The following is a 15,699-nucleotide window of genomic DNA, read 5'->3' as shown; positions in this document are numbered from 1 at the left end:
AATATCTGTATTCTGTTTCCAACTGTTTTATTCTACTGAACATGTAGTAAATGGCTGATATAAACAGTCTGGGTTTTACTGCTTCCAAGCTTCTCTCCCTCCTTCCTGCTTCCTCGGCCCCGAGTACAGCTCTCTGCCTCACTCACTATCATCACAGTGTGACTGGCACATTGATGGGAAGCATCTTGTGGAGATGGCGTGTCTTTTTATCCATCGCGGGATCCCAACACCAGCGTAACAAATATTTGTCGCATGATTGACAATCTCAATGTCCCCAAGTGAAGAGTGCATTTCAGAGGGTGAAGACCACGTGTCCATTATCTTTCAGTTTCTGGAACACCGTGGCACACAGGAAATGTCTGCTCAAATTAGTGGGTAACTGAGCCATCTGAGGGGAGGTTTAAAATCTCTTTCCTATAGCTCTTACAATATAATCCCATACACAGCTTCTCAACCCATTCTATAAAGGCAATTTTTTATCTATATCATTCACATTTTTTTCTTCAGGTCAGTTGTTTTGTTGGAAGCTACTCGCCAAGTCATAAAGAAAATACTTCAGCTTAACTCCTCAAGTTTAACAAGCTTTTCCACTCTTCCCATTTTAACCATCCCACATTGCTGCTGTTTATATTTAAATAATGGAGTTCCTTGTGCTGTGTCCCAAAAGTCTGAGACTTTTTGGAACTCAAAACAAGGTTTCCCACAGAAAAATTGAAACACAGAAAACTAACATGAAGGGTGCTGAGGTTCCCACGCCCGTCCACAAAGGCATAGTCAGCGCCTCAGAAGCAGCCTCCAGGCACCCTGGGCTCCCTTCTCCAGGGAAAATGCCCTGCTAACTCCAGGGGGTCCATCCGAAACACAGTTCTACCCCCTCCTTCTAGAACGCACATGGGAGAAGCTCCCTCTCTACACCTAACCTCCTTCCCATTCCTTCTATTTCTCTCCCACACCCCATTCCACTCTCCCCGGAAACAGAGATCAGACTGAAGCCCCGCAGACGCCCACAACTGGGACCCTGCTCCAGGTAGAGTAGGACACGGGGGCTGCTACAGTGGCCGTTCATAAAACTCCTATGGGGCAGCCCTGCGATGGAGCCCAGGGTCCTAAAGGAGGAAACCAGCAGTGGCCTGAAAGCAAGGGGTCTAGGAGGCTACTTACTAGGAAAGGGCTTGCTGTCATGCAGAAGTCACGTTACCATTCATTCATTCACTCATTCACTCAATAGACTCTTATTGAGAACATGCAATCTCCTAGGTACTGTACTACATTCAGAAAACAAACGCAGGCATAGCATGACGGCTGCCACAGAATTTGCAGTCTATGAAGACAAAACACATTACCCAAAAATCTCCTTAATATATTTATAATTAAAAATTGAGATAAATTCTCAGATGGAAAGGAATGCAATTCCAAGTCCTGTATGAAGGCCTCTAGACATATAATGTTAAAGGAAATCTGAAAGATCAGTGTGTGGGGGTGTGGGGGGAGGAGGAAGGCGCCTACTCCAGACCAAGGGGCAGAGTGGACCAAGCCTGTGGAAGAAAGAGACGTATTTTCTAGGGGAGGAAAATAATCACAGAGAATGAAGCAAAGGGTTGGTTGGGGTGAAGAAAAACAGGCTGCATCCTAAACTCATTCTTCAGTGAATATTTACAGAAAAGCTGCCATGTGCCAGGCACTCTGCTAAGCCCCTGGGACAGACAGATCAGTATACAAGACAGACGGCGTCCCGGTTGCAATGACACTTATATTCTAGAAGCAGAGACAGACCAAGAAGTAAACGAGGTAATTTCAAATAGTGATACATGAATTCTGACTGCGGTCACTTGGCTGAACTTCGCGTGAGGGAACTCCACGCACACGATTGTACCGACTACTGCAGATTTAGCTGAATGTTGCCAGGCGTGGCACACAGCAGAATTATTCTCACACATTTTTCTGCAAGTGAGGCGCGCGTGTGTCTGTGTGTAAATAGCACAGGCTAGAGAAATATCAGATTAAAAAAGGAAGACGTTAGGCCTACCTACATCCCTCGGCATATGGATCACATCTGACTAATTTGTTTCTCATCTGACAGGACATGGATGGAACAAACAGTGCTCTCCAGCCGGAGGAGATGGAAGGCCTCACAGTGTCACTGTGGGTATAATGACAGCCCTTCCCTCGGCACGTGCCCCCCTCACACTCTTTCAGGCCGACATGCCTTGGCTCGAGCTATCCGTCCTGCCAGTGAAGTCCTTCCACACTGTCTCTTCGGCTAGTTAAAGCCTTGTATCAAATTCACACCCCATGTCACCAGGAAGGCTGGCGCCTTCACACTTGGACACAGTCTACTGGCCCTTCCCACCCACGCCTTCTGCCTGAGGAACGTGCTCCCAGCTGAACCCGATGGAGCCGAACCCCAGCTATGTGGTCCCCAGATAAACCCCGCTGCTCACTGCTCCCCGCCCCGGAGGCACATGCCCTGTGGGCTAACGACCCAGCATCTCAGAAGACACTGACAGGACAGTGAGATGGATGTCTTGTAGCCCAGGGAAAGGTGTCTTGTGACAGATGGCTGGCAAGGGAGGCTTCCCAGGACAGGGAGACTGAGGCTGGGGCAAACTTCAGGACTTATGCTGAAGCAAGCAAGCTCCAGGTCTCTGGGCTGCAGCTAGAGAGAGAGAGAGCCCTGCCCAGGATGGTCTCCTCCCTCCACACTGCATAGATCCCGGGAAACGGGCCTCTGGCAGCTGCTTTGCAGAACTCGTGATCTCTGGGGGGACCGGGAGGTCATCTAAGGTAGGGAAGATAAATCACCACCGTTTCACACACACACACACGCGCGCGCGCCTCTGGAGACAGCTCTAAAACACATCATGATGTCAAAATCAAGAGAAGGAAGCTCACGTAGACCTCCTCGTCCTACCTCCCAGGACACACTCCGCTATGGCTGCTGATGGTTGTAATTCCTTTAACAGAAATAGTTTCCCACTTCACAAACAGAGATAGACCAAAAAATTGTTTGTGACAGATAGTGTGAAGAATTTCAGTCAAATAAAATTAAATGACCTAAAACAGCTTGTTATGGAAGAATAAACAGTAGGCCTCAGAGGAGAGCAGGCGTGGGCTCAAATCCACCATTTGCAAGCTACGTGACCTCAAATAGTTATATAATAACTCAGAGTCCCCACATTTGCTGGCCTATAAAATGAGAGTGCCGCCACCGGCTCCAGTGGAAAGCTCTTGGCACTCAGCTTCACACGCGGTTGGCTCCCTCTCCCCTTCCATGTGTTTTGGTGGGAGACAAAATAATAACAATAATAATAATAATAACAATAATAATAATAATAATGTATTGGGTATCCAAAGAGAAAGAATGCATAAACTAAGGCATAAAAGAGACAGGGAAAGGAGAAAGTCAATACTGAAACTGTAAAACTTCTAAATTTTACTTAGGGCTCTTTATGGATTTAAGGTGGGAAAGGCATTCATGAATATCTCACACTCTGGCTCCAGCAGTTCCAACAGTGGCTTGCCAGGCGCTCCCATTGGGAGAATTTAGATGGCATCTGCCACTATCTCCTAACTATCTCCTACAGCAGGCAAACCTCTGTCCCCTAAGCATCTACTTACACATCTCCAATCGCAAATACCGTACCCCACAAATCAGAGGCCAGGGGAGCTGCCACACATCCTAAAGTGCCCGGGGCGGCCCCCCACATCAACGTATTATCCAGCCTAACAGGTCAACAGTGCCGAGGTTGAGAAACCTTGCTTTAAGTAAATAGAAGAGCGATGCCTACCAATGATTTTATTTTTGTATTTATGACAGGTATTCAAAAGACAATCACAATTTAGAATAATGTTTCATGTAATAAAATTCTGTTTTGATCCAATTCTATTATACTGAAATACATATTTATATGTGAACAAAATGAACACTTACTTGTGCGTGTTCTCCACTCCTATTATGATCATGATACAGTAGGAAATTCCACTTTGTACAAGAAAATGTAAGGCATACCTATGAAAAAGTGAGAGCATTGTTAGAAGATGGATACCCATTCACAAACACCAACTTAAAACAATTTAGGCTAAAAAGTGTGTGTCACACGGAACATTCCCAGTTAAAAAAAATAAGGACTCAAAATTCCAAAGCCTAAAATCCTGTGAACACCCTGGAGAGGGAGACCCATATTGCAAGCCCCAGAAGAGATGGAAAAAATAAAACCAAAACCCATAAAGCTCAGTCAGTGCCCTCGCATTCCACGTCTCCTAGCTACACGCGAGCACCATGGGGTTATGTGGCTCCAGGATTACAGCCTTTTTCATAACTCAAGGCGCAGCGATGAAAAGCATAATAAGTCTGGATTTCAGAATAGTCCTGACAGAACAGCAGCTATTTGTTTCCCCAAACTAACTTCCCCATTATCACCTTTGTACTTTGCCTAACAAAAGTAATAAACATTAGGATTCACTAAAAAGCACATACACCCAAATCTATTCACTCTGAAAACATGATGGCTGAAGTCAAATAAGCTTTCTATACAAATCTAGTCAACTTAATTGGCAGTAATCTACAGAACACTCTGGCTGAGACGGCAGTACTTTCTAATGTGCTACTGTAGAAATCCACCATTAAATTAGAGCACTCATTTATCCATCCATTTTACAAAATTCAGGCAAAACATGATTAGGAGCTCTGGTTTTAAAATCAACCCAGACCATCCCTGGTTTATGCATATTTTTTTACCCTTAGATGGCATGAATAATTTATGAAAAAAATTTCAAATCATTATACACAATTTTAAAGTATTAATAAGAATCTTCACCTATGATTAAAATTACTTTTTAACCTAATCATTTTGAAAAAGTTACCTACATTTTTGAACAAATTTTTCCATAGAAATACTACAAATAAGAAGCAAGTTCCAAGGCAGACCCATGGAAGAAACTTATTTTACCCATTACACAAAGTATGTCTGTGAGTCCGTCAGTCTACTTGTTTGTTTCTCCCTCTGCTTAACACACACACACACACACACACACACACAAATTGGCCCGGAGTGCTACTATAACCAGAGGACCATAAGGAACCAGAAGAACATCTATGAGAATAAGCTGAAAGAGAAGGCAGCTAAAAAAAAAAGAAAAAGAAACATGATTAAAACATACACTTTCTTTTGTTATTTCACTGTTTACTTTTTCGTAAAACACATATTTTTAAAATTAATTATCCACCTCCTCTGTATTGCCAGCATTAATAATTCACTAACAGACTTAATGTGAAAATGGTGAAGAGGACTGCAAGATACTTTTAAGGGCTGTACTAATTGCGCGTAGAACTCATTAAAGATATTTGCCTTAAAGAAAAAAAAAAGAAATTGTTTTTGAGAACTCTTGGGGAAATATTTTTCCTGTTCTAAGTAAATTTCCCTGGAACATGAGGAATATAGGACAACTGGAGAAGCTATGAGCTTCATTTCTCAAACAGAGTCACGGTTCTTACATGGCCTTAAGGTGCGCAATGACCTGGCATCATAGTTCAGACGACACCTTTCAGGGTGCCAGCCTCCTGTTGTACCAGCTTTTGTTACTGTAATGTTTATCCACACAGAGTGGGTCTTCCTTCACCTCTCTTTCACTGATCTCCACGACAAGTGTCAAGTTGCTTTTCTACTCCTTTATGGCACTGGTTATTCTCTCTATAATTTCCCACATGCAGCCATTCTTCTTGCCCTCATTAGTAAAATGAGCATAATAAATACATAGCATCCACTTAATATTTTTCAGGACTAAGAGACAATACATGAAGTGTTGCCTGGTTTATCTGGCACACTATAAGCACTTAACTATTAAGTATTATTTAGTAAAGTAAAAATTCAAGATAGACGGTTTCTTAAAAGTCTATTATAATCCAACCCTCATCATTTTAGAGTTGAGGAAATTAAAAGGTCATGTATGTATTTAGCACCCTGACATTGAAACTACAGTAGCTTCTTTCTGGGCAATTTATCCATTGGCTGATTCTTCAAGGGCTGAGGTGGAGTGGGACCCCATGAACTGCATATCGTCATCCTTCCAGGTGCCTAAGAACTTTGAAAACAAAACAATCCTTTATCCCAAAACTTTAGTTTGTTATCAGATATCACATTTTACTTATTTTGAACTTCAAATCACACTAAAGACAAGTATAAAATTTACTTTTAGTTTAAAAAGAGCACATTTGTTTGTTTGTTTGTTTGTTTTTTACAGGATTTTATTGGGGAACAGTGTGTACTTCCAGGACTTTTTTCCAAGTCAAGTTGTCCTTTCAATCTTAGTTGCGGAGGGTGCCGTTCAGCTTCAAGTTGTTGTCCTTTCAGTCTTAGTTGTGGAGGGCGCAGCTCAACTCCAGGTCCAGTTGCCATTGCTAGTTGCAGGGGGCGCAGCCCACCACCCCTTGCGGGAGTTGAACCGGCAACCTTGTGGTTGAGAGGACGCACTCCAACCAACTGAGCCATCTGGGAGGCAGCTCAGCTCAAGGGGGCAGAGCCCACCATCCTTTGTGGGAGTCAAGGAATCGAACTGGCAACCTTGTGGTTGAGAGCCCACTGGCCCATGTGGGAATAGAACCAGCAGCCTTCGGAGTTAGGAGCATGGAGCTCTAACCACCTGGGCCACCAGGCCGGCCCAAGAGCACGTTTTTAAAAGGTTCAGAAACACCTCTAATTGCTCAACTGATCTTAATGTCGACTTTCTGAAAAGGCACCATAGTAGACGCTAGGAAGAAAGAGTTGATGGGAACAGCCTCTGTCCTCAGAGAGCTTCCAGTATAGAAAGACACACAACTAAATAGACTGCTTTTATACCGTGGGATAAACATAAGAAAAGATGTTGGGTAAACATAAAAATTTCCGCTCTGCTCCACCAACTGGATGAGGGTAATGACAAGTGGTAATAATCACGGTTTTGACCGCGACTAACGTGCTCACGATGAGCTGCTATTGCACTAAGTAAGCCCCTTTCTGTAGTATCACGTCTTCTAGTCCTCACAGTGACCATTGGTTCCGCTTTACAGATGAGGAAAGTGAAGCTAAGAGGAGTTGGGTCACATGTCCAAAGTTACACCGTCACCTGGCCAAGGCACCCAGAGTGGAATCAGGCCTGTCTGTCTTCAGAGTTTAAGCTCCATGCCATTACCTTGCACTGTTATCGCAGAGACTTAAATAAAGAATTTAAAGTATAAACGAATTCCCAATTAAAAGAAACTTGCAGGTGATAGTTTAAAAAAAGAAAAATGAGGCCCAATAGAAGTAGGTAAAATCATCAATTATATTTACAGAGTACTGACATAGGTCTTTCAATTGGGAAGTTGTCAAGATCAATAGAAGATACGAACGCCTTTGAGCCTGAATTAAGAGAAGTGCTAAATAAAATGAGAATCAAAAGAACACGCTACTTCCCCAGTCATTCCAGTTAGCAAAGTTATCTTACACCTGGTACAGAGGCCTAAACAATGTCTCTTTCCAAAGAAAGGAATATATATAAAAAAAAAAAAAGTTTCACCTTCAAGAAAAGAACAGAGAACTCCATTTTTTTAAAAAAATCCTGGTTATCACATGTAATTTGAACAACTTAGGGCTACTTGACATTGAGGTCAGTGTCCTCGTGACACTGTTGTACAGCACCTGAGAAGGCTTCGCAGCAAGAAAACGCTTCCTCGAGGGAGGAGACGCACACTCCCCTTTGGCTCCACATTGCACAGCAGCCGAGGTGCTATCTACATTTCAATCTTCCACTGTTTACTAGACCACAATGTGAATGGTGTCTCTCAACGCCAAGCCTTCCCCAACTCCTCCTTAAAATATGCTATCCAAAAATACACTGAATTCTGAAGTATTTATGAGTGAAATGTATACACTGGGATGTGCATTAGAATACTCCAGAAAAATAAGTTGGGCAAAGGATAAAATAAGAATGGTGAGATTTCAGTAACTGTTGAAGCTGGGCAATGGGTATATGAGTATCCATTATGTTATTCTCAGCATTTGAAAAGTTCCATAATTAAAAAGTTTAAACATACACACACACACACACACACACACACACACACACACACACACACACAACCCCCATGGCATGAGTTACAAGAAGTTTAAATAGAATCACCTGAGAAACCTAAGAAAACTTTAATGATATAAATTGAAGGCTATCAAGGAAGCAGAAAAAAACCATACTTTGATCTTACTTCAGAGACCACATTGAAATGTCAGGACGACACGCATACCTACCACTAACTAGCAGCACCTATCAGAGGACTAAGCACAGGGCAATATGGTAGAGGCTGAATCAATTACCCAACTGATTTTTCATGTGTTTCTAGGAAACATTTGCAATCACCAGATGCAAACAATAGATTAAGAAATTAAGTGTATTCCAACCATCACAAGAATCAGAAACAACATCCTAGAACAAACACAGATGTCACCCAAGTCCCCACAACAGAAACTCCTAAGTCACAGGCAAGTGGATGCATTACATCCTCTCAGGGCACGTTCATCTCAAACAAAAGCCTGCGGAAACAGCAAACATAGACGTGTAAACTGGATAGCAAATAAGCAAGCAGCATAAGCTCTCACTTAAGAAGGAAAACTCAGAAGAAACCACAAAGAAGCCCTTCCATTGAGAGTCTGCTGCTTCGCCAAGACAGTGTGCTCTTCTGATTTCTTCTGTCACACAACCACAGTCACCTGGAACAAACAGGAAGGTGGTGTTTCTGAATTTAAACCCAGGGGGTAGCCCTGACAATTAAGAAGGGCACTAACAGGAGGAAACACACAGAGCATATGAAGGGTCATAAATAAGAGCTTTTCATCACAGATAATTCTTCCCACAAAAAACAAACAAAAAAAACCACCTCTTTTTGCTAATGGTAGAATCTAAAAAAACGGTAATAGAGTTCTATCAATGGGCTTTGCCAGACTCTTAAAAGCCACTTTCACAGAAATAAGAAGCTATTTTAAATAGTTTATTTGTCTTATAAAAAATAGCTTATTTGTCTTGGCATACATATTTGCAAAATAGGTGAAAAGAAGTACTCATGACAGAACAAAATGTCTTTATTCTTTCTCTGTCCTTTTTCATAAATTATAAACAGTAAACTGCCTTCCAAGCCCAAACTCAAGAGACAGAGCCCGTTCTCCACTCTTTATTTTTTCTATTAAAAATAAAAACTATAAAACTTTAAAATATATGTAAACATAAGAACAAAACCCTACAAAATGTATCTTTCTACACACTCAATTCAGAGCTGTCCAAAGTCATTTAAATTGGATCAAAATACTTACCATCCAAAGCAAAAAAGTGCAAGATAAAGGCCCAAAAGGGTAGCAACGACATGTCTTATAAAAGAGCTAGTTTTGCTTGAATGTAGATAAGTTCGAAACCAAATGGCTGCTAGCAAGGCAAAGAGTTGGCACACTACAAAGTTGACCTGCAAAGAAAAATTAAAATTTCATATTAGCAACATAGACTTGAATTTTTCATTTGATGTCACATTTAAATTCTCAGGACAAAAAACACTATATAAAATTAAGACCTTCCAATATACAAAAGAAACAAAAAACAAAAATCAGGGGCCGTCCAGGGATGACAGCCTCAAGTTCAAAGTGATGGGCAGGTTACACACTGTCTGTACTACACTTGGCAACGACAGGTGGCGCCCAGTGTGATGAAAAGGCCTACAGGGGCACCTGGAAGAATCTGGAGGACACAGGGGTTAGACATAGAAATGGAAAGCACAGGTGGGTACCCTGTGGTTTGAGGGAAAGAGAAACTTGGTTAATGATTTAGGCTTCCCTGTAACTGGTCAACCACATGTCTCAGCTTTGCGGGACCTCAGAAGGAGAGCGGGTGAATGATAACAGAGAAAGGAGCCTTCGGGAAGCCACAAGGGGAAGCGTTTACTCCCAAGTCCACCAGTGTCAATTTTATATTCTTCACAAGTCACTCGGAACTACCTTGCTCTCGCTCTTTCCTGTCCCTCAACATTTCTTTTGTACTAGAAAAATGATAAAGCAAAAGGCTATGAATAAGACTCATGATATTTAAAGACTTAAGAAAGATCTCCATTTCTCTTGTGTAAAGTATCCTCATAAAAATGCTAAGGAAAATATGTTTTGAAAATATATAAATAAATGAAAACAATCATTTGACATTAGGAACTTGCAGAAAACACGTAACAACAAAAAACGTTCCTGGTTCAGGCCCCTCGGATATGAACAAATCACACTATTTACACGCAGGTGCTGCCACAGACCCTTAGAGACATCTCTGCCTAAAGACAGAACTGTGTGTGTTTTCTTGCATCACAAGGAGAAAAAGAGTGAATAATTGCTGTACATTGTCTAAGAGCCCACATTCTTGGAAACAGACTCAGTTTGAGCACAATGTCTTTCTTACAAGTTCTAAGCACTTTCTCCACCCTCTAGAGTTCTAACTGAAGTTTTTCAATTAAACAGAAAATAAGTCCATCTGAAAGACGACTATTCTTGATACTAATAACCATTACATCTATAAAGCTCCTTACAGTTTAAAACCTTTCAAATATCTCTTAATGCAACAAAAGTTTATATGGCATCTTGCGGGCAAAGCATGGGAAATCGAAAAATTCCTAGGTCAAAGTGTCAGCCTGGATGAGTTTAGAGTCTGATGAGAAAAGCAAACATGTACACAAGGTACGTGTCTCTTTCTGGCTTACATAGAAAGTGCTTTAACAACGTCACAAAGGAAAAAAAGCATGAAGGGATGAATGTCACAAAGTAGGTGACATAAGAGTTTCCAATCATAGCTGATCTCCACAACCACCTGAGTAGTCAAGTCTCTCTCTCTCTCTCTCTGTCAATCTCTCTTCATATTTGTCTAACATAAAACAAAACACGTAATTGTTGTAGAATCATTCTGGGACCACTGACATATACTTTCATATCTTTGCAAACATCCATTTCAACATCATCATCTCACAGATTTAAAAAAATGAGATCATGCCTCACTCCAAGACACTGAATCAAAATTTTTGGGGTAGGCCCCAAAGCACCTTTTTTAAACACACACACACATACACACACACACACACACACACACAGGTTCCTATAATACTCAAAGTGTGAGAACCATTGTGTTGGAAAATATGGGAGAGGGCATTTTAAGCAGGAGGGGAAAAAAAGATGTGAAGGAAGCACTAGGGCACGAAAGTGCAAATGAGCACAGTGTGGGCAGGGAATTGTGGGAGATGAGGTCAGAATGGGGGGGGCGGCTCAGAAAGTGAAGGGCTTTAGACTGCCATGCTGAGGAGTGATGAAAAAACACTAAAGATTTTCAAAATAAGAAAGTGATGTGATCCATCCTCTGCTTCTGCAAAGGAAGAACAGAATTAGGAGTGTGCAGCTGCAGGTGAGGAAGCTGCTGTGGGAGTCTCCTTGAGGAAGGAGGGCCTGGATGCAGGGAGGACAGAGGAGAGCCAATTCAAAGCACACTCCGGCTGCAGGACTGTCAGGACTGGTCAGCGGACGAGGGGATGAGAGGAAGGCAAAGGCAGCAAGTCATTAACGGATGGTGACATGACTCAGGACAGGGCAGTCGGGCATGGGGAGAGCAGGTTTCAGTGGGAGAGAGAACTGTCCCTCAGGTCTGCTCAGTCTGAGCATATACAGTCCCAGGGGACAAGAAAGCCCACTGGAAATGGCCAGAAGACAGGTCTGGCCCCAGCAGGGCAGATGAGAATCTGGAAGTCATGGACATGGCTGAAGGAGACTTAGAACGACAAAAGGACCCAGGGCATAACCATCCAGACCTACAGTGGTCACATCTGGGCCCAATGAACAGCAGCAAGCAGAACAAGAAGACTAGTGGGAGGGGCGAGAGGGGGCTCCGGAGGCCACGGTCACTGTCAGAGGTCATAGGGCATGAAGTCCAAACAAGCCGCCTAATTGGGCAATTTTACTGGTGACCTTAGTGAGAGGAGCTACAGTTCAATGTCCAGAGCAGAAAGTCCCATTTTTCAGATGGTGAAACTAAGTCTCGGTATTTAGGTGACCTGTCTAAATCATACAGCTTAATAATCCACGCATTATCCACTACTGGCCAGGACAACCGTGCAGGAGATACAAAGATGCACAGCATATGGTCCCACCCTGAAGGAACAAAAGGGGTGAGTCATAGGCACAGAACCGGAAAACAATTTAAGTGCAAAGGCACAGACCTGGGAGAACCAGAGGAGGATCATCCAAGTCCCCTGACCTGGAAAAGCATCCCGAAGGTGCACCAGCTATTTGGGCCTTGTAACTGGGTTATGAAAGATAAGGATTTAGTGAGACAGTGGCGGGAACTCTAGGAGTAGGGAGCAGTGTGACTCGTATCAAGAAAACAATCTGAAGGTGGGGGAAAGCTGAAGGGGAACAAGAGGTTCAAATGTGCAGGTATAAAACAAACAAGTCCTGGGGATGTGGTATACAGCATGGGGAACGTAGTCAATAATACTGTGATAGCGTGGTAAGGCGTCAGATGGTTGCTGGACTTATCATGGTGATCACTTCTTTAGGTACATAAATGTTGAACAACTATGGTGTACCCCTGAAACTAAAATAATATTGTATGTTAGCTATATTTTTAACAAAAATATTTTTAAAAAAGAAAACAATCTGTAGGATATCCAGATGCAGAAGTCCATACTATCTGTTAACACACACACACACACACACAAAAAAAAAAAAAAAAAAACATACAAGACTACATACACACCCAGATGTTCAAATAACTGTTCTGAAAGGTCTTAAAGATAAAATTTTCCCAATGTGAAACCATATCTTAGTCATTCTTTCACTGGTGGGGTAGGGTTGGGGAAGCAAATGAATACTGGAGAGGAAGAGATAGCAAGAAAGAACTAACACAGCTACAACGTATGGCTATCCATCACGTGCTGAGTCAAAGGGAGACATTTTTCATTATCTATCCCAAATACATACATTTTTTAAAGTGATAATGCTTGTTTTCCAACTTCCAAACAAAAAATTGGGCACCGAAATCTAACATCATGATTATTGCATCTCTCTCCACTGAATCAGTAGTGCTAGTTTCATCCCAGCAAATTTCATGCAATGGCAACAAAGTCTTAAAGGATATAAGCATTTTCAAAATGATTAGCCCATTGCCACAGAAAAACAACTCTTTCAAGCATAAAGTAAATTAAACTCCACTACTGTTGGCACCACCATTGATAAGGTAACACCAAACTCCTTTAATTGAAGAACTACGGCCTCCCCATAAATAGTGGAAATGAATTCGAATCAAAAATTTGGCATCACTCCTTAAAATATATGTATTTAGGGGTAGAGAATAAATGTCCACTGTGCAAAATAAGAAGGTAGGTGTATACAATGAAAAATGTCTCCCTTTTACCACTATCCTCTATCTTGAAGGACAACCAGTTACTGGGCTATCGTTCCACAGGTATTCCCAAGAGGATGTGTATTACATCGTGGCATGTCTCTTGGGACTATCTCCTACCTCCTGAATGATATAGCAACTGTCTATCCTAATTCCACATGAATGAAACACACTGGGTGTTGCCAGCAAAGAGCCCTGCAAGACCAGGACAGGCCCGTATCTTAGATACAACATTCTTTCCTCTTCCTTCCCAGGCAACAGCACAGAGAACCACAAGGTGAGAGTCCTGGCATCCCATAACCTCCCACTCCATGCTACATTCAATGTGGTTCAAAACAGCCCAACTCCCAGGATTTATTAACTGACAGATCCTGAAGTGTATTCTCAGGTCGTCCACAGAAACCAAAGAGCAGTAAGCGCTTCCAAATGCACTGAAACAGCAGCAGAAAGCAGTGATTTAATCAAGAGCCCACAGAGATTAAAAGTAGGTTATCTTCTACCTGCCAATTTAATGAGAGCTTATCTCATTTAATTTCGGTCTTAACCATTTACGTAAAACTTCCTATGATCTAAGAAGGAATCTATTCACCTGTGGAATTAAAAGGTGCTAGATTAATTGCATCCACAACTGTTAAATTATGAAGTTCAAGTAAAGACAATTTACTGAAATACATTCCATCCAGATAAGACAAATAAATAAACACACCATGCACACATCCCAAGATTTCACACACAGAGCACAGGCACAAACGGTTGAACTGTTTCCTATCCCAACACTTGTCAAACTTACCCTGACAAATGACTAACAAGGAGCTCATCCCTAAACAGAATGGGGGTAAGTATAAGAACAAGGAACTACGTCCCCTTTTATTAAGAGGGTTTAGAACTCGAGTGTGTGCACGCATGCACGTGTGTGTGTGTGTGTGTGTGTCTGTATGTGCCTCAATGTTTATCTCTTGGGTGATTACAAATAATATCAGGAAATCAGAGGACTTGCTGATGGAAAAAGTAAGAGGGGTCTAAATTCACAATGACTAGATAAACAAATCCTAGTATAGCCATTCAATCGGACATTACTTAGCAATAAAAAGGAATGAACTATGGTGATACGCAACACAGATGAATCTCAAAATAATTATATTGAAAGAATTCAGAAAAAAGAAGAGTACCTCCTGTACAATTCTACGTAGGTAAATTTCTACAAAATGCAAGCTAATCTATAATATAATGACAAAAAGCAGATCACCGGTCACCTGGAGATGCAGGACAGGAAAAGTCCAGAGGAAGGTACTGATAAGGGACACAGGACACTGGGGGTGATGGTTATGTCATTATCTTTATTGCAATGATAGTTTTATGAATGGATACATTTGTCAAAACATCCAATTTTACACGTTAAATATGTACAGTTTACTGTGTCGATTATACTTCAGTAAGATTGTTTAAAATTTTTAAGTAAAAATAAACTCACATTGACCATCATTTGGGTTTAACTGAAAACCCTGCAATTGATTGAGACACCTTTACTTTTGGAAGGATGTTTCATCTCAGTTATATATCATGCTTTGTGGACAAGCAACTGACAAGCAATTATGAAATGAATACAGATGTGGAACACGTAAATGTCTGCATTTCCTCCCACCCCATTCATCACTTTCATGGGTTAAAAAGCTAGAAGCATTTTAGTGAAAATTCCCATCATTTCAAGTTTCTCACAGAGAGTCTCTGTGACTCAATAAACACAGATCATCCAGTCCAACTTCCTGAGTTTAAAGAAGTAAACTGAAGATCCCATTCTCTCCCCGGGAATTCATCTCTACATGGCTGAGACCTAACTTTGTAATTTTAGTCTTCACCTCTCCACTGAACTTCAGACTCATTTATTCAGCTGCCGCTGACCCTCCTCACCTGAATGTCTCGTAAGTATCTGAAACTTACTGTGGTCCAGAAGACACTTCTGATCTCCTTCCCCACCAATTTCTCCCCAAAATTTCTCCATCTCAGTAAATGAACAATCATAAATTCAGCTGCTCAAACCAAAACCCAGCAATCGACCTTTAACTACTACTTATATTTCTTTCCCTCCACATCGAATCCATTCCTGAGTACTTTTAGTTCTGTCTCCAAATTCTACCTGCCATGCACGCCCTATTCTCCATCTCCACTGCTGCCATCACTTCTTGCCTGGACAACCACACCTCTCTTGCCACAAGTCAGACACCACACTGCAGGCAGTCATGTGACCACATTCATCCCTAGCTTTAAAACACGCTAATAGACTGCCCATCA

At 41.8% G+C, this 15,699-nt stretch overlaps 1 protein-coding gene across 2 annotated transcripts in view; it reads right to left on the bottom strand.

Annotated features, from left to right (window-relative positions):
* The window catches only part of MBOAT2 (membrane bound O-acyltransferase domain containing 2), a 94,196-nt gene that overhangs the window by 54,429 nt on the left and 24,068 nt on the right, over positions 1-15,699 (bottom strand). The window contains exons 1-3 of one of the 2 annotated variants that reach the window (XM_033124931.1): positions 9,315-9,460; positions 8,607-8,717; positions 3,932-4,009 (exon numbers count right to left, since the gene is read on the bottom strand). In XM_033124931.1, the coding sequence (XP_032980822.1) occupies positions 3,932-3,963 (32 nt within the window). In that variant the 5' untranslated portion in view covers positions 3,964-4,009; positions 8,607-8,717; positions 9,315-9,460. Of the gene's footprint in view, positions 1-3,931; positions 4,010-8,606; positions 8,718-9,314; positions 9,461-15,699 lie in introns of those variants that run through there. The other variant, XM_033124930.1, reaches the window with a different exon arrangement.

Source organism: Rhinolophus ferrumequinum, chromosome 13 (assembly GCF_004115265.2).
Source record: "Rhinolophus ferrumequinum isolate MPI-CBG mRhiFer1 chromosome 13, mRhiFer1_v1.p, whole genome shotgun sequence".
Taxonomy (NCBI): Eukaryota; Metazoa; Chordata; class Mammalia; order Chiroptera; family Rhinolophidae; genus Rhinolophus; species Rhinolophus ferrumequinum.
This window is presented reverse-complemented; position numbering and strand designations above follow the sequence as displayed.